Below are 18,193 nucleotides of genomic sequence, written 5' to 3'. Positions count from 1 at the left end.
CCCCCCCCCCACCCCACGATCCCCCTCCCATTCTCTAAGAACATAATTTCTCTTCCGCCGCAGCCATTTCTTAGAATGGGGGGGTGTCTTACGATTAGAACCCCTCCCGATGGTACGTTATAATCACCCACTCTAAGTATCGCAGCTCTATGCCGAAAAGGATTGGTGGGTTCATCAGGAATACTGTGCGGAGGTGTGGGGAAACGATGGCCCTATTATTGACTTGTGGAACTTCAACTCCCAGAATTCCTGAGCCAGCGCCATGCTGGCTCAGGAATTCTGGGAGTTGAAGTTCCACAAGTCAATAATAGGACCGCCGTTTTCCCCCACCCCTTGTGCTGTGGACAGAGAAAAGGCGGAACGGCCGTTATCTCCTCTCGGGGAATAGCAAGATAGGCGGGTGTCGATGTCAGGGTGGCATCTTTGAAAATGTTCTATAAGGGACGGTACAAGGGTAGAAGAAGAATACGGCGGTATTGTTTGTTCGGGCAGCCGAATTTTCCGAGAGGAGAAGCCCGTTCAGTGGAAGGAAAACTATTCGAATAGTTCCCATGCCCCACCAATGGAGGCGATGTCTGTGGAGTCGTTCTTCTTTTCCAACGACTCTTTTTTTTCTTCTTCTCTATGGTCAAAAGGTCGGCTTCCTTTCCCCCCTTTTTTTTTTGAGCAAGAGAAAGGCCCGGAAGTCAAAGAAAACAGATGAGACGGCGGCAAAATGGCAGCTGCCGGTGGGGCGGCGAGTTCTGCATCCGGAGCCCCCATATGCGTCCTGGTGCTGGGAATGGCTGGCTCTGGCAAGACGGCGCTGGTGCAGGTGCGGGCCGAGCGGGAAGGGAGCGGGGATCGGCCCGGGGGAAGGAGGCCCTTGGTCCCCTTGCTGGCTTCCTTTGAGCTGACCTACGATTTGTTTTCCATAGAGACTGATTGCCTACCTGCATAATAAGAATTCTCCTCCGTATGTCATCAATCTGGACCCCGCAGTTTACGAGCTGCCTTTCCAGGCCAATATCGGTGAGTCCATACGGTGATTGTCTACGTGCTTTGCTAGAGTTATTTTCTTCAGAAAAATATGAGAGTATTTATTAGTTTTGCCATAAAGCACAAACATGCAAATCTTTGGTTCAGGGTAAAATTTGGGGACTGCAGATATCCAAGCAACTGCATACTGTGTAAGCTGGCACAGGTTTAGCCCATATGGGCACCTATATGGGCATGGTTGCTCCTTTGCCTTCCCCCAATTGTGGTTGTCATAGATCCAGTATCCCACCCAGGGATGCTACTATTCCTTTACCATTGCCAACTGAATGGAGTTGTTGTAAGATGTGAGAAGGTCATAGCTCTCCTTATGATTGCAGAGCATAATTGGAGCAGCTCAGTATTTGCAGGCTTATTCTATATATAAGGGAATAAATGGCAAATTTTATTCTGTTTTAAGGAATTGATTACATTGAACTAGATCATATTAATACAAATGGATGACTGAACTTGAGTAGACTTGCATTACATTAGTCTGTAATATTAATTTTAAATATTTGCTGAAAATTGCTTAGGATCGATTGGAAATCTGTGTATTTAGATTAAGATTTCCATATTTACGTGAAATGAAATTACCTAGAGAGTCTTAAGGAAATATTAGAGATGCACTTAAGATGATGAACAGGTGTTGAAAAAGTAGGAAAAAATGGGGAGGAAGGTAAATTATGTTCTGTTTATTCAAATAGGACAGTAAACCAACAATAAGATATGTTCCTTTTAAATTTGTTTTAAAATCAAGCTTTGTATAATTTCCATCTTCTATGTTTTCCTTCCCCCCCACCTTTTAAGATATCCGGGACACAGTGAATTACAAAGAAGTCATGAAGCAGTATCCTTGCCTTATTTGCTATTTCTTCAAAATGTAATATTACTACTTTTTATTTATTTGTGTGTATATTGCTGGATGTACATGCTGTTCCATTCGTAGCTGACTCTGTAGTATAGCTGTCTGTTGATCTCCTGTGGGATTGCGCTGGGGAATATGCTGACCCAATGAATTGGAGTTCTTCAACTTTTCCTAACCTAGCTCCAGATATGCACTAGGCCCAAATGGTGGCATTGTGACATCCCTCAATCTTTTTGCTACAAGATTTGACCAGGTACGTGTTTACTTAACTGATTTTGCTGGCATACAGTATACCATATCAATAAGCTGATGAATATTCTTTTCTGAAAATTTAAGTATTCTGGACTACATTTAGCAATAGCAAAACTTTCCCATTGAGCTTTATAGCACAATTTACAGCAGGGGTGTCACACTCGCGGCCTGTGGGCCAGATGTGTCACAGCCTGGCCACACCCATGCCTGGTTTAGCAAAGAATAAAAAAGTCATGATATGTCACATCATGACATCATGACAACACAAATTTGACACCCCTGGTTTACAGAGTCAGCTTATTGTCCCCAACAAACTGCTTCATAGGACAACAATTTTTGAACCAAGGTATCTTCAAATGTGCTAACTTACAAAATGTGTCCAAAATCTAATAACCATTGATTTCTGTGGATTTGAAATTTGGCAAATTTTATAAAACGTTGTATATTACAAAATGTCATAAAACATTTCCTGTGCTGATATTTGACTGTGCTACACCGTTCAACATGGGCTATTGTCAAGGCAGATAAATCTCTAAATTTATCCCAAGGCACTGAATCTGTTAAGGAATCTGGTAAGGAAATATCTCTGAAGTGATGACCCAATGGATCGTGGGTTGTCTAGTCATTGCTGAAGTTTGGAGAAGTTAACTGCCAATGTATTATATTCCATCCATTTGAGGTCAGTAAAATGAGGACCCAAATGGTTGGGAGTAATCTACTGACTTTGTAAACCACCTAGAGAAGGCTATAAAGCATTGTGAAGCTGTATGTAAGTCTGATTGCTATAGCTGCAGAATTGAAGAATGTCACTACAGTAATTTTGTGATACTAACAGCCCCTTGTTTTAGTAGCTCTTCTGCAAACTCCAGTTTTATTTCTGTAGGCAAACTATTTTCTCTTTAATTTTTATCAGGTGATGAAGTTCATTGAAAGAAGACAGACTGCATCCCAGTGAGTCAATGATAAATCTGATGTCGGGAGGGAGGGAGGGGGTGGCCATGGGGAGACCCCTTTTTAAGAAGGGATATACATGCATTCCTTATTTTAAACAGAACTTCTTATATAGGAAAAGTGACCTATTTTTCTTTATAGATCTTGTTAATATTATCTCAGTTTTTAACTTGTGCAGCCCAAAATGACAAAATAATAAATTAGAAGAAATAATTGGGTGATATTGCTCAGAATCCTAGATCTAAAATTAGAATTTAAAATACATACTCACATACCTATTGTGTCAAAAGCCTACTGGATGGGTATATCAAAGGGACCCAGGGTTCTAAAACTAGGGCATGGTGATTTTAAAAAATGGTGTTCATTTTCATTATTTTAAAATGAGATCCAAATACTGGCAAAGCATGTGGCAAGTCCTCTTTGGAAAAGAAGCAGTCTAGTCCAGGGGTCTCCAACCTTGGCAACTTTAAACCTAGAGGACTTCAACTCCCAGAATTCCCAAAAAGCTTTGCTGGCTGGGGAATTCTGGGAGTTGAAGTCCTCCAGGCTTAAAGTTGCCAAGGTTGGAGACCTCCTGGTCTAGTCATCAATTGTGATGACTTAAGAAGTGGTGGAGTTCTCCAACCTTTTTGGAAAGCTATGTATACATTTGAAATTATGAAAATTATTGTATGTTCAGTCACAAAATACTGAGAGCAGTCTCTCCCCCCCCCCCCCGTTTTCCTCACCCAGATTTAAACATTTAGTGCATTTTTTTATTTTTTGGTGATTTGGAATATTTTGAAACGAGTGCTCAGTCCTTGCAATTCCTAAATGAATAAAAAAAAGATTTAAACAGGGCTGGAGTGGCATATGAAATATTTTAGAAATATTCCTTTGAGCAACTAATTATGCCTCATCTCTCCTAAAACAGTGGTCTTGGACTGAAATGGTCATTTACATTGATTTGATAAGGAAAATGGTTCACAAGTTCATCCTTTGTTTTGAAAAGAAATAATTAAATCTGGACTCCGTTCTTGTCTGTGGATAGCAGCTCTGGCTTGAATTTCAGAGACAGCAATGGACAAGTACACACTGTTGTCTAGCTCCTGTGTGCGCAATCCGAATAAAATGCCTTCTGTATATTCTGAGTGTATGAGAGAGCAAATCTTTTCTCTTGCAGATATGTCCTAATAGATACACCGGGGCAGATTGAAGTGTTTACTTGGTCTGCCTCTGGCACTATCATCACAGAAGCCCTGGTTAGTGACTTCTACTCATTCTGATATTGGGAGTTAATTAAGGATGTGGAAAACACGCTTTGCTTTGTTAACAATAATCCTGATATGTCTATTTAGGCTTCCTCTTTCCCATCGGTGGTGGTTTATGTGATGGACACATCTCGCAGCACTAATCCTGTCACCTTCATGTCTAACATGCTGTATGCTTGCAGGTAGGAGGCACTTTCCCTACAATTCCTCTTTTTCTTTGTGAGATAAAGATCTGGGTGTTTTTAAAATTCTAATGTAGTTCTTGTTCTCCCAGATTTTTTATTTACATGCACCAACTGCTTTCCCAGCACAAACTTTCACTGTATTTAATTGGTTTATATCTGGTTTCCTAAACAAAAGTGTAAATCACCTTACCACAGATGATTTAGAAAAGTATATGATAAATTTAAAAGCCAGGGAAAATCCAAGCATCCACACCAGGAAAGTTGACTTCAAATGGGGGGGGGGGGTTTGCTCAGAGTGTGTGCTGTCCCCAAAAGCTCCTACTTTTGGTCTTGCAGAAGAATCTGGCAGAGAAAGGTGTAAATTGGGTTATGTGGGAAGGAGTAAACTTCAAAATAATTGTAGAGCCCTTCACAAAGCAGAGCCAAGTTAACAAGTTAAATTGTAGTTAACAGAATGCGGGGAAGTATTATAGCACAATTTGTTATCTTTAACATGTTTATTAATTCTCACAAGTGGTGCGTCAGTGAAAGCCGTTGTCTATTGAGCAAATTCCTATGTTCTGATTAGCAACTTTTTTTGTTAGTTTATCTGCCATTTTTTCATTTGTGCCATAAACATGAAACCAAAAGCAGTATTCACGGCTATCACGCGTAGTCTTTTGGCTAGGGTTTACCAAGATCAGAACTTGTGAAGTTCATCAAAGTTGCTATATCAACTGCCTTCAGGGTACATAACTAGTTACCATTAATTTGCCCCCATTTTCTAGCCTCAAGTATTAAAAGGCAGAATTGTGGAATATTAACAGTTGCATGCCTTTGATTAAGGAGGGAACAACAATTTTGTAAAAGACTGGAAACCCTTTATAAACTTTTTGCTGTAAAGGGACAAAGATTGTTGATTTTGGGATGAACTGATTAAAAAGGATTGTTTATGGGAGGAAGGATATTGTAATATATAATTTGGAGAATGGAGATGGTAATTATTATGTCTGTATTGCAGTTACTTCCTTAGCTATCTTTCCTTTGTCTTTTGCTGTCTATAACCTTTTATTTCATATCATTTTTCCTTTTTTGCTTCTGTTTCTGTAGTTTTGAATGGTGTGTAAAATTCTCTTTTAGTAAAAGTATTAAAGCAACAAACTGTTTCATGCCTGGGCCACCTTTTTATCTCTGATCATCCACTCTTTTTTTCAGCATCTTATACAAAACGAAGCTCCCATTCATAGTGGTCATGAACAAGGTGAGTGGGGTGTTCCATAGTCCACATTATATGCTAGATATCAATGAGATCTTTTCTTAATATTAAACCAACACTGTCTTTCTGCCCTATCTTCTTGTTGCTCTTTTTTTTAAAAAAGTGAAGGTATTCAAACTCGATTCCTGATGAGGAAGTGGGGATGTTTGTATAGTTTTGGCAGCATAATAGATGTACTATAGCCTTGTTCCAGAATTAAGGGGGCGGGGGGGGGGGAATCTTCACTTCCCATTTTAATTGCAGCTATGGGATTTCCAGGTTGTCTCCCATTGAAATATTGACCAGATTAAGTCCTGTTTATCTTTTTTGAGATCAACTAAATTCATCTAAGGTGCTGCCACTTGCTGTGACTTTTTTCCACTTGCTGTGACCTTTTTCTTTAAAGAAGCAACGAAGAATGTAAGGATAAATTGTGATATCCAACTTATATTTAGGGTATGATTTGTTGTTGTTGTTACTCTCATGTTTTCGGTTATCTCCCAAGAAAAAGAAAATGGTTTTGAAGAGAAATTACACAGTTAAAATGGTCATTAAATGGCAAACAGTTCAGTAAATGCAAAATGAGTTGGAGTAGGAACATTTGAGCAGGGACAAAAAATTAAACTATCAGTAACACAATGTTGTTAGGCAACACATTTGAGGGACCATTGCATCCCAGTGAGATTGGTCCACCACACCCGTGCCGGCAGAGAAGGCATGCTGCGGGCCCTATCGGCCAGGGTATTCCAGGAGAAGAGCTATCCCTGCCATTGCTCCTGCCCCTTGGAACATCTTACCCACCTGGAGTGAGCTCCAGTGCTTCTGACCTTTCAAAAGAGCTCTGCCAGTTGGCTTGGGACGGGGGCTTCACATTGGGGAGTGGTTGACAGATTACATACAAAGACCACCTCCCCCCGCCAGTTCATCCCACTTCTTCCCTTCCCATCTTTAGTTAGGGTTGTGTATTTATAGTATTTTGTTCGTATGGTGAATAGATTTTATATATTTTATCCTTTTAATATTGTAAACTGCCCAGAGTTACCCTGTGGTAAGATGGGCAGCCAGTGTATTTAATAAATAAATAAAATTTGAAATACTGTATTCATCCATCCATTTGATAAGAAATATTGAAGATCTGAAAAAATGTTGAGAATGGTAGTAAAATGTTCAAGTATCTGAAGAACCCAGATTCAGATATAATCAGAGCCCTGAAAGCTTGCTGAGTCACTGTCTTAATATTCCACTAAAATCTGCTGAGTTTCCCAACCATTAATCTTAAGCACTATCCTTTGGGACACAGAGACAAAGTTTTCCAATATCAACCCTTCCAGTGGTTTAATTTTGCTTCTCCTGATTGTGCTGAATAACCTTATCTTTTTTTAATCACTATTTACAAAAGTGAACTTTCAGGCTTCCCAGTATCTCCTTTATGCTCCTCGGAACATGTTTGTTTCCTTCTTAAAAGATGAAGTTTTGAATGGATCACAATAGTTCATAGATGGCCTATTGGGTTTTTGATAATACTGCTGTCTTTCATTTCTTATCACGGTTTTTCTGTGCAAATGAAATGAAGAGCCATCAGTTTGCTTTCCCTATCACTTCTAGAGAACCAGCAGTTACGATGAGGCCATTGGTCCTTGTTCCTGGGCCAGTAGGTAACATGGTATAATGGATAAGGTTCTGGCAAGACTTTGTTGACTGAAGCTGTTTCTATATTCTATGTTTTGCTTACATGTATACTTTAGACACCCCCATCTGTTTTTCTTTTTCAACTCAGACAGACATCATTGACCACAGCTTTGCACTTGAATGGATGCAGGACTTTGAAGCTTTTCAAGATGCCCTCAGTCAGGAAACCAGCTATGCCAGTAATTTAACTCGGTCTATGAGTCTTGTTCTAGATGAGTTCTACAACTCACTTCAGGTGGGTGCTCTCTTTTGTACTGCAAAAGGTATAGTAGGTCCTGTCTGCAGGTGGGTTTGTTAAAAGTGTTATGGAATAATGGCAGTTTTCGGTGCTGAATGGGAAGAGATAGGTTGAAGTTAAGCAAGTCAAGCAAGACAGAGCTTTTAATTCGTTTAAATACACATTTCTAAAGCCACCCAATTTATCAACAACTTTTTCTTGCAGGTTGTGGGTGTTTCTGCTGTACAAGGAACAGGGATGGATGAATTTTTTGAACATTTATCCAAAGCTGTTGATGAATATGAAAAGTGAGTCTTTTTCAGGAAAGGAAGGAAAATAGCAAGAGCAACCTGGCATGCTATGCATTATCTTTAGGAATATCTGAGTTTGGGGACATACCGAATTTGAGTTTCTAAGATAGTTTTTCAAAAGGCAACCTGGTTTTCTTTATTTTTCCTTGAAGACATTTCACTTCTCATCTAAGAAGCTTCATTGGTTCTGGCAGGATGGTGAGGATGGAAGGATTAGCTCTGAAAGGATGAAGAGGGGGGGAGGGAAATGGAAGGATCATATTTCTTTGCAATCGTCTGGTCATTAGCACTCTCTGAGAGCCATTGAGGCCTCTTGGGTTTTATCTATGCCCTTAGGTCACCTGAATCAGAGTGCAAATGAGGTTGCCTAGAAACTCTAGAGAGAGCCAGTTTGTTGTAGTAATTAAGGCATCAGGCTAGAAACTGGGAGATTGTGGAGTTTTAGTTCTATCTTAGACACAGAGGCACCTGGATGACCTTGGGCCGGTCAAATTGTGTCAGCCCTAAGAAGGAAGTGATGGCAAACCATTTCCAAAGAATCTTGCCAAGAAAACTGCAGGGACTAGTCCAGGCAGTCATCAAGAATCATACTGACTCAAAGGCACAAAAAGAAAGGAAGAAAGAGTTTAGGCAAATAATGCTTCCAGTTAAGTTTATTTGTACCCTGTGGATATGCTAGATTTCACAACAATCTTCAGAAATCAATTATTTGCTGTTTGTATTAGAGACCTCAAACTTTGAGCAGTTCCATATCACATCTTTTGATGTACTATAGAGTAGGCAGAGCCAATGGGTTTTCATGGGGCACCACCAAATAATTCATTCTTGATGCAGATATTAGGCTTATAGGGGAAAAATTCCTCTTTCTATAACATTAAATAAAACTGTCAGTACACACACTGATTACTTGCAACAGTGATGTCCGTTCAGTACTGCTGACCAGATGAGAAGAACTTTATTATACAAAATGGTTTTTAATGGTTTGTAAGTTGTCTTAGAGTTGCCACCAAATGAGATGGGCAGCATATACATTTAACAAGTAAATACATTATTGTCTGTTAGAATATGTATGTATGTATATGTATGTGTATGTATATGTATGTATATATGTATGTAGATGTATATATATACATTCTACAACAATATATAGAATAGTGCTCAGGAATAAATACATGAAGCCCCCTTTTTTCCTTCCAGAGAATATCGACCAGAATATGAGCGCCTAAGAAAGCAATTGGTAAGTGCATGCATATACTTTGATGTTCTGGGCTGTATTGATATAAGCCCTCCTACCCCCAATTATATCTGCATATTTGCTGCTGTATTGTTGCTGGATGTTGGAGAGCAATTGCCCCAGCTGGAAGGAGAGCTCAAGCAGGGAATTAGCTTGGATTTGCCATATAAACATAAGAAGTCTGAACTACACCCCCCCACCCAAATACTTTTCAGCTTTCCCAGACAAAAGCTGCCACTCTGTGGAGATTCTATATGATAGGCAGAGAACCATTGAGTAGCTAGTTTGAACTCTACATGGGTCTGGTTGTTCCCATCTGATATTGGAATTCTAAAAGGTCCCAAAGGTGCTTTCTTCAAGAGGCAACTGGACTTTCTGGTTTTTCTTTGAAGACATTTCGCTTCTCGTCCAAGAAGCTTCTTCAGCTCCAATTGTCAGCAGCATCAACTCTGTCACCTACAGCGTTGCAAAATATTTAACCATCTTATTAGCTCCTCTAATTGGCAACATGTCTTCAAAGAAAACCCAGAAAGTCCAGTTGCCTCTTGAAAAAGCACCTTTGGGACAACCATGACCTAGATGATTGAGACTCTCCATAGAGAGTTCCAAAAGGCATTTCTTCAGATGTAAATACTAATTCACCTGTCGGGTGATAAAAGAAGTGTGGGAAAAGGAAACTAAACAGGTAATCCTAGGGCTATGGTGAAGAGATCAAAATCCCTGAGGGTTATAGTCCCAGGAGCCTTTCTTTTTCCATTGTTAAATGAATTCAAAGCAGTGATGAGGGTTAATGTACAATTGTGGAAGAACCTAGATCTCTTTTCTACGAATAATAAAAAGATAGTGGTAAGCAGTTATTTACTTATTCATGACATACTAAATAAACCATGATGGCCGAGTCCAAACATACCAAACCACAGTTCTTCATTTCATGTAGATTTATTACATAAACCTAATTAGCTAAGTTTGACCAATACTGTAAACCAAAAATCAAAGTAACATGCTTAATGCAGTACGTGAGGCAAGTCTGTGTTTCTCGCCATTTCTCACTGACAGCTCTCTAAGCATTCCATACATCTTCCTTCTTACTCTTAGTCCTTAAGGCAGGGTTGAATTTCTGTTCCTTTTTTGCCTCTCTTGAAAGGGGATGGGATGTAATTACAATTTAAAGCATCCTCTAAAGGGCCAAGAGAATTTTACTGAAATTAAGAAGCTTGGAAGTTATGTGAAAACTATATGTTCTATTAAGTTCCAATGTGAGAGCAAATTGATACACTAGTGCATAGGGGGGGAAAACTCTTACTGGAATGCTGTCTCTTCATTTACAGGAAAGAGCTCAGAAGCAGCAGCAGGAAGAACAACTGAAAAGTTTACGGAGAGATATGGGGCCTGTTGCTATGGAGAACAGCCCAGCAGTTTCAGGTACATGAGAACCTCTACAGAGACAGAGGCTGTCCCTGAAAAGTATTTGTAAGCTTCAGCTGGTACAGAATACGGTGATTTGGGCAGTTATGTGCAGTCCTAGAACACCATGTTACACCTCTACTATGCAAGCTGCGTTGGTGGCCAGTTTGCTTCCAAGTCCAGTTCAAGGTGCTTTTAACCTTTAAAGTCCTTCATGGAATGGCATGGCATGGCTTTCTGAAGGACTGCCTCTCCCTCGCTATATTAGCCCCTCCCCCCCAGCAGATCTGGCATGTTGTGGGTCCCATCAGCTAGGGTCTCACTACATTTGATTGGCCCAAGGAGAGATGTGCCATCTGTGCTATGATGGATGCCTTATGGAACATCCTTCCCCCCAAAATTAGATTAGCTCCATCCCTTTTGATAGGCCTCAAGACCTCATTATGTTATCAGGCCTGTGGTTCCCAAGATACAGGAAATTTGCTGACATGGCTCAAATACTGTGGTGGGCATTTTTATCCCCCTCATCACCTTGTTTTTTTTTATGGTATTTATTAGCATGGATTCTTATATTTGTAATTTTTTACGTTCTTTTATTTTGTCGTGTGCTGTCCAGAATCGCTTTTGGTGAGATGGACACCTATATAACTTTGATTAATAAATAAGCCAGTAAGCGAGCAGTATTTAGAAGTATGTTCGGGTTCATAGCTGGCATCATTTTATCTGCTCCACTAAATATGTGAGGATATAGCTGATATGGGAAATAGTTGGGTTTCACAGAGAAGCGCAGAAGAAGAAAAGGGCTGCTGGTAGAATTTGGATACCTTGGCTTTCTTATGGCACTTACCTAGGGGGTATGGCATTTCATCAGGCAAGGTATTATGCTATAGCTATAGGACTAAGCAACTGTTGTTGCTGCCTTGCTAACTTTCTAAAGCTGCCCAGAGTCCTCATTTAGGCATCACGTGTACACACCCTCTTCTGACCTTGTAGAGTTTGGGGAACTCCTGGCATGGAACTTCTGGACAAGGTGTTCATCCTACCACACAGGAAGAAACTGAAAAATTGTTTTTTGGTTTGATTTTGGTTCAAAGGTTCCGTGGCAGAATCTTCATTAGGCCCATCTGAACTGATTTTGACACGAGGAACTTTGGACCCACAAGAAGAGGAGGAAGAGGCCCAAGACAGCGATACTGATGACATTGATCATAAAGGTAATTAAAGCTCTGAAGGAATAGGAGGAATGAAAAATTGCAAAGGGCAAGCCAAGAAGGAGGGTGGCAGCATTTTTCCATCAGTTGCTTTACATGGAGTTCCTAACAGTAAGTCATTACCTTTAAAGCCCACTTACGGCATGGGTCCAAGGTATCTGGGGTTGGCATTAACCTACCCCACTTGTTCCAGTGGAAAGGGCCTATTTTGTATCCCATTGGCCCCAAAATTTTGACTGGTGGAGTCCAGGTGAAGAGCCTTTTCTGTTATGGTCCCTGCCCTCTGGAATATTCTCCTATTGGAGGTGAGATCCACCTCCAAACTCCTGGCCTAAAAACCTGGCTCTGTTGCTTGGCCTGGGGCCCCGATAGGGACCCACCACATTGGGAGTGGCTGATGGGATAGAGAAGATACTCTGCCCCATGCTGCCCATCATCTTGGTTTTTAATTTGTAACTTTTTAATTCTTTTTTGCACTTTTTAACTTTTGTTATATTGTAAGCTGCCCAGAGTTACTGTATTACAAAGATGGGTAGCACAGAAATTCGATAAATAAATAAAAACTCTTGTTTTATATCCATTGTACAATCCAGCAAAGGATTATGGTGATGCTGGTTTCTATGAGGACATTTTGGGTCCTAAGGCATTAGTGAGACCCACTTTGATAACACGTCTCTTCTCTTTTCTGCTATAGTGACGGAGGAAAGCCATGAAGAACCCGCCTTCCAAAACTTCTTGCAAGAAGCTAAGCTGCACTATTCAACCAGAAGCAACCAGTAGAAGAGAACAAGGACAGTTGCGTGTTTGGACGCAGAAACTGAAGAACCCAGAGCTATGAAACAGCCCCAACTCTTTGCCATCTATGGCAACTGTCCTGGTCCCCTTGACTCAAGGCTACCAAGTTCTTTCTCTGGCAACTTTTTTTCAGTGGGAGACTAAAGCAGTTTGCCAGAACCAAGTGGTCATTTTCACAGATGAGACATAATCACTTGTTGGCAAAAAAAAAAAAAATGACTTGGAGGGATCTTCTTGTCTCTGTTGTGAATTTTACCTATTATGTATGTTTCTGTTTTGTAAATTATTAGCAAATACCTATTCTGCTACATGTTGGTGGCTGATTTTTTCTTCTAGCTTAATTGTTGGCACTTCACCTTTTTTTCCACCTGTATATGCTGGAATAAGAGAAGACACAACTGGCATGGGAGTTTAGAGACATAAAGAACATGAGATGAGATGAGGGGGTCATTTTGCTAAGCAATTTGACTGAAAAACAACACCACAAAAATGGCTGGGAAATAACTTCTGGGCCTGTGGGTGCCTGTACATTCTCCCCCAGGCACATGGAGATGCAGAGTTCTTCAAAAAACCCTAAATACAAACATAAAATACTTCTGGAGTCTGTTAAAAGGAGGATGGGGGCAGGGGGTTTATTTCTTCGCAGAAAAGACCAGAGAGTCTACAGGTAGTCCTTGACTTATGACCACAACGGAGTCCAAAATTTCTGTTGCTAAGCAAGACAGCTAAGTGAATTTTGTCCCATTTTATGACCTTTCTTGCCACAGCTGTTAAGCGAATCACTGCAGTTGTTAAATCAGTAACACAGTTGTTATTGGCTTCCCCATTGACTTTGCTTCTCAGAAGTAAAGTCTCAAAAGGTGATCGCATGACCCTGGGATGCTGCAACTGTCATAATTATGAGCCCGTTGCCAAGCATCTGAATTTTGATCATGTGACCCTGGGGCTGCTGCAATAGTCGTAAGTGTGAAAAACGGTCATAAGTCACATTTTTCAGTGATGTAACTTTGGAAGATCACAAAATGAAATGCTGCAAGTATGAGGTCTGAGTTATGAGAACATTTACTGGAAAAAAATGTGTACTGTATACATCAGTATGCTTCTAGCCCTTTGTGATATGGAAGTGAGAGTTTGATACATAGGAAAGTGGATTGCAGTGGGAATGGACTATTTCAATCCATGGAGAATGCCAAGAGAGGTGGGCTCAGAACTAAACGGTGCTGAATGAATGTGGATTCAGTGAAATTAGGCAGAATGAGAAATATGAAAGGAAGAGGAAAATAGCGAAGGAGAAGATTGAGAAAGTGGTGATGTTTTATAACATCTTCAGAAGCAGGCAAAAAGTTTGAAGTAGAAAAGGCAATTTATACAGCAAGCAGGGCATGAATATGATGGTAATATTTGCAAAGAAAGGTACAGAGAATGATAGCGCTTCATATAGATTAGATTTAATGAAATACATTTTACGTTTATTTAGCTTCTTGTTTTTTTTTTGCAAGAGTGTTCCTTTTCTTATTGTTGTCTTTTCATATCTACGTTGTCCGCTAAAGGGTCTCTGCTGCTTAGATGAGTAAAGTGATTCTTTTTCTCTTGCTCCCTCCCTTTGCAAATGGAGGGAGTTCCCGTTGCAGTGGTGCTTTCAGAAGAATAGAGGCAAAGCTTTGTAACTTAGTGAAATACACACTGAAAATTAAACTAGTAGAAACAGAGGGGACAAAAGCTGCTCACCTGCCCTCAGCACAATTTTTTTTGAGGGGGTGGGTGGAATTTCAGGTTTGTTGCTGCAGCCTTTCCTGAGAAGGATCGCCTTCTTTGGATGCCAACCACTCTCCAGGCTCTTTAGTCGCTTTAGCTTTGCAAGCAACCACACCACCACACACAAAAGAAATTGTCCAGGCCCTGTTCAGAAGGGCCAGGACATACTGCAGCACCACAGCACTAAGAAAAACAAGAGAAATGGCTGCTTGATGTCTTTCTCGATAATGGCTATCTCAAAAATTACGTATTGGGACTGGAGGCTAAAACATGAACAGTTGCAGGAACCGGGTATGTCTAGTTTAATGAAAAGAAGGACTAAGGGAGACATGATAGCAGTGTTCCAATATCTCAGGGGCTGCCACAAACGAGGGAGTCAAGCTATTCTCCAAAGCACCTGAAAGTAGAACAAGGAGCAATGGGTGGAAACTAATTAAGGAGAGAAGCAACTTAGAACTAAGGAGAAATTTCCTGACAGTTGGAACAATTAATCAGTGGAACAACTTGCCACCAGAAGCTGTGAATGTTCCAACACTGGAAGTTTTTAAGATGTTGGATAACCATTTGTTTATCCTGCCTAAGTAGGAGGTTGGACTAAAAGACCTCCAAGGTCCCTTCCAATTCTCTTATTCTATATTCTGACACAACACCCAAACTACACCACACAGCCAACCACCACACAAAAAACTAACCCTACCATACATAAAAGGGATGTAGTAAATGACAGCCAGAATTCTCCAACTTCTAGCAATAGCCCACAAATCCACACCCACACTCCGCAGGAGTTATCCAGAACCAAAGACAAGATAGGATAAAAGAAGCAATGTCTTCTACAAAATCAACTGTAACCATTGCAACCAATTCTATGTGGGACAAACATCACATCAATTAAAAAAACAGGATCCATGAACAAACCGGCTGGAAGTCAAATGCCAAGATTCCAAATCCTTAATCTCTATCCGAACAGCATCAGTTCAATTGGAGCAACAAAAAAATTATGGGCTATGCTGCCACCTGCCACGCTCGTGAGTTCATCAAAGCCTGGCACGCCACAATCAATTCCATCAACAGACACGTTGACCTATAACCAGCCTACGAACCCCCCAGAATCCAAATCAACCACACAGCTAACCAGAGACAGCACCAGCACTCAACCAAATCCAGGCAACCCTCTCCCCTCCACCAGCACTTTACCTGATGTAGTCCCCATCACAACACCCATCATAAAACTGTCACTGATAACTCACACCTGACCCACCCCAAGATCTATTACAAGACCCTCACTTGACACACCCACACCTGGCCCATCCCAAGACCCACTGACCACATGAAAACCTTATAAACTGAAGAGCACTGACATCACCTAAACTCCTAAGATATTACCTAGCCTGGTAATGAAACATTCAGAAACCAATCCACAAGCTCGGAGAATGAACCTCAAACCTCATCTGTAGATTCTGCTTATTCCTGGTAGAAGTGGGGATCCAGCTGACATCCTGGATGACTTTGCAGGGAGAGAGCGGAGCAGCAGTAGCGCCACTTGTCTCCTGGTAGTATACCTCCTTGTGACCCAGAAACGTTCCCTCTGAACACATTGCGGTTCAAAGTCACTAAGGAGAGATGCTGATACAGAGAAGGTAAGCCTTAGAGCTATCTACTGTTGACCGCCTCCCCACCATTTCAACAAGGGGAACTCCTGGAGACCCTAGGAGGGAGTGGAGCAAAACCCAGAGGCCCAGGAGGCCAGCAGCCCAGAGGAGCTCATTCCTTGTCCCTGCAGCCTAGAGACCTTCCAGAGGGTCCCTATAGCCGCCTGAGCAACACGGGGCGCCTGTAAGACCTGATGGGAGCGTTTGTCTGGGGTGCTTCTCCTTGCCGTCTCCTGTGCGCTGATGGCCTCTCTTCCTCCGTCTCCGAAATAGAAGCGTTGGGCGCGGTTATCGGGCTGCTGGTCACCGGGTTAGGGCTTTCCTGAGCTGGAGACCAGAGATGGTTCCCGAAGGAGACGAGCTGGGAGCTTCTGCAACGAACGAACCCCACCTCTGCTGCATCCCAACAAGGCCAGGCTGCGTCTCTATTCCCACCCACCCCAAACTCCGGAGGGGACAAGAACAAGCCCGGTGCAGCAGCTCCTCGCCCCCCCCCCAATCCTTCTCGGTCGGGGCTTGCCAAGAGCAAGAAGAATAAGGTGCGGGGGAGGAGAAGGGAAGGGGAGAGGGGATCCCTACCACAGCCCCCAGTGTTGCAGCGCAGGCGATCCCTTCGAGCCTTCGCATCCCTCCCCAAAGGATACCGGCTGTTTCCCTCTCACAATCCACTTGATCCTAGTTTCAGCTTCGCGACCCCTTTAGCCCGCTGTCCCTCCTCTTATTCCGGGACTTTATTGCTCAAAATCCTTTCCGGGAGAAGAGGGGAGGGGTGGAGCGGGGACCTCCAAAGTGTTTTGGACAAGATCACGCGAAGTATTAGTACCGCTTGATAAAGCCCTAGTTGTAACACCACACCTGGAATACTGCAACCAAGTTTGCTCCCCGTGCTACAAAAAAGATGTTGAGATTTTGGAAAAAGTTCAGAGAAGAGCAACTAAGGCCTGGTGACTAAAATGAAGAACAGCTGCAGGATCTGGGTTTGGCTAGAGAAAAGAAGAATTAGGGGTGACATGATAGCAGTATTCCAATATTTGAGGGGCTGCTACAAGCAAGAGGGGGACATATTATTCTCCAAAGCACCAGAGGGCAGGAGACCTCCAAGGTCCCTTCCAGCATTCTATCCTATCCTATCCTATCCTATCCTATCCTATCCTATCCTATCCTATCCTATCCTATCCTATCCTATCCTATCCTATCCTATCCTATCCTATCCTATCCTATCCTATCCTATTCTATTCAGTTATATGTTGTACCTTGATGAACGTACCTTTATGTACACTTATGAACGTACAGTGTACACTTTATGTACACTGAGAGCATATGCACCAAGACAAATTCCTTGTGTGTCCAATCACACTTGGCCAATAAAAATTCTATTCTATTCTATTCTATTCAGTTAACATTCTACATATACACACACACACATACAAAAGCAAACAAATCACACCACCTCCAAAGATTAACGAGAAAAGATTCATAGTGAATATTTCTGAACCATGACTGGATTCACACAACACTGCAAGCCCCAAGTCCTGTTTTATCAATATGGTTGTGTTCACAAAGCATGGTATTTCCGTCTGCAGCCTTTATATATATACATACATACATACATTATATATATACATACATATTTTGCTCCCAGAAGCACGAAGCTGAAGCCTGAAGATGACGAATGAGACTTCGTCGAAACGTCGCCAAGACACCTCCAATTTTACACAGGAGAAAACCTGAATAACCAAAGACCTACATACAAACACCTGCGAAAACCTCAGAAAATATATATATGTATGTATGTATGTATGTATGTATGTATATATGTAGGTCTTTCATTATTCAGGTTTTCTCCTGCGTAAAATTGGAAGTGTCTTGGTGACGTTTTGACAAAGTCTCATTCATCATTTTCAGGCTGGTGTTTACAGCTTCGTGCTTCTAGAAGCAATGTGTGACCGCAGCTGTTCCTTTTAACTGCTAGTTGAGGTTTGAACTGATTGGTTGGGAGTTTGGCTGTGTTCTGATTGGGTGGAGGTGTGTTCTGATTGGTTGGGGGTTTGGCTGTGCTCTGATTGGATGGTGGGGTTGGATGGTGGGGTTGGCTGTGCTCTGATTGGATGGGGGGGTGTTCTGTTGTGGGGGGGGCTTGGTTGTGCTCAGGTTAGTCTGAGTTGCAGGGGGAT

At 41.6% G+C, this 18,193-nt stretch overlaps 1 protein-coding gene across 1 annotated transcript; it reads left to right on the top strand.

The window, feature by feature from the left end:
* The first annotated feature begins 370 nt into the window (after positions 1 to 370).
* Positions 371 to 12,925, top strand: GPN1 (GPN-loop GTPase 1). The gene is made up of 14 exons (XM_058164624.1): positions 371 to 814; positions 918 to 1,011; positions 1,825 to 1,864; positions 2,069 to 2,135; positions 3,048 to 3,085; positions 4,248 to 4,326; positions 4,423 to 4,517; positions 5,715 to 5,760; positions 7,532 to 7,678; positions 7,886 to 7,968; positions 9,169 to 9,208; positions 10,534 to 10,627; positions 11,704 to 11,823; positions 12,515 to 12,925. The coding sequence occupies exons 1-14, from the start codon at positions 716 to 718 to the stop codon at positions 12,598 to 12,600; spliced, it is 1,128 nt and encodes a 375-aa protein (XP_058020607.1). The 5' UTR covers positions 371 to 715; the 3' UTR covers positions 12,601 to 12,925.
* The last annotated feature ends 5,268 nt before the right edge of the window (positions 12,926 to 18,193 follow it).

This window comes from Ahaetulla prasina, chromosome 1 (genome assembly GCF_028640845.1).
Source record: "Ahaetulla prasina isolate Xishuangbanna chromosome 1, ASM2864084v1, whole genome shotgun sequence".
NCBI classification, from domain to species: domain Eukaryota; kingdom Metazoa; phylum Chordata; class Lepidosauria; order Squamata; family Colubridae; genus Ahaetulla; species Ahaetulla prasina.
Note: the sequence above shows the minus strand (reverse complement) of the source record. Positions and strands in the feature narration are given on the sequence as shown.

Bases quoted from the DNA above. Each gene is read 5' to 3' on its own strand.
- GPN1 (XM_058164624.1), top strand. From the start codon at position 716: ATGGCAGCTGCCGGTGGGGCGGCGAGTTCTGCATCCGGAGCCCCCATA. The intron at 7,679-7,885 runs GTGGGTGCTCTC...TTTTTCTTGCAG, and splicing joins AGTTCTACAACTCACTTCAG to GTTGTGGGTGTTTCTGCTGT. The intron at 7,969-9,168 runs GTGAGTCTTTTT...TTTTCCTTCCAG, and splicing joins GCTGTTGATGAATATGAAAA to AGAATATCGACCAGAATATG.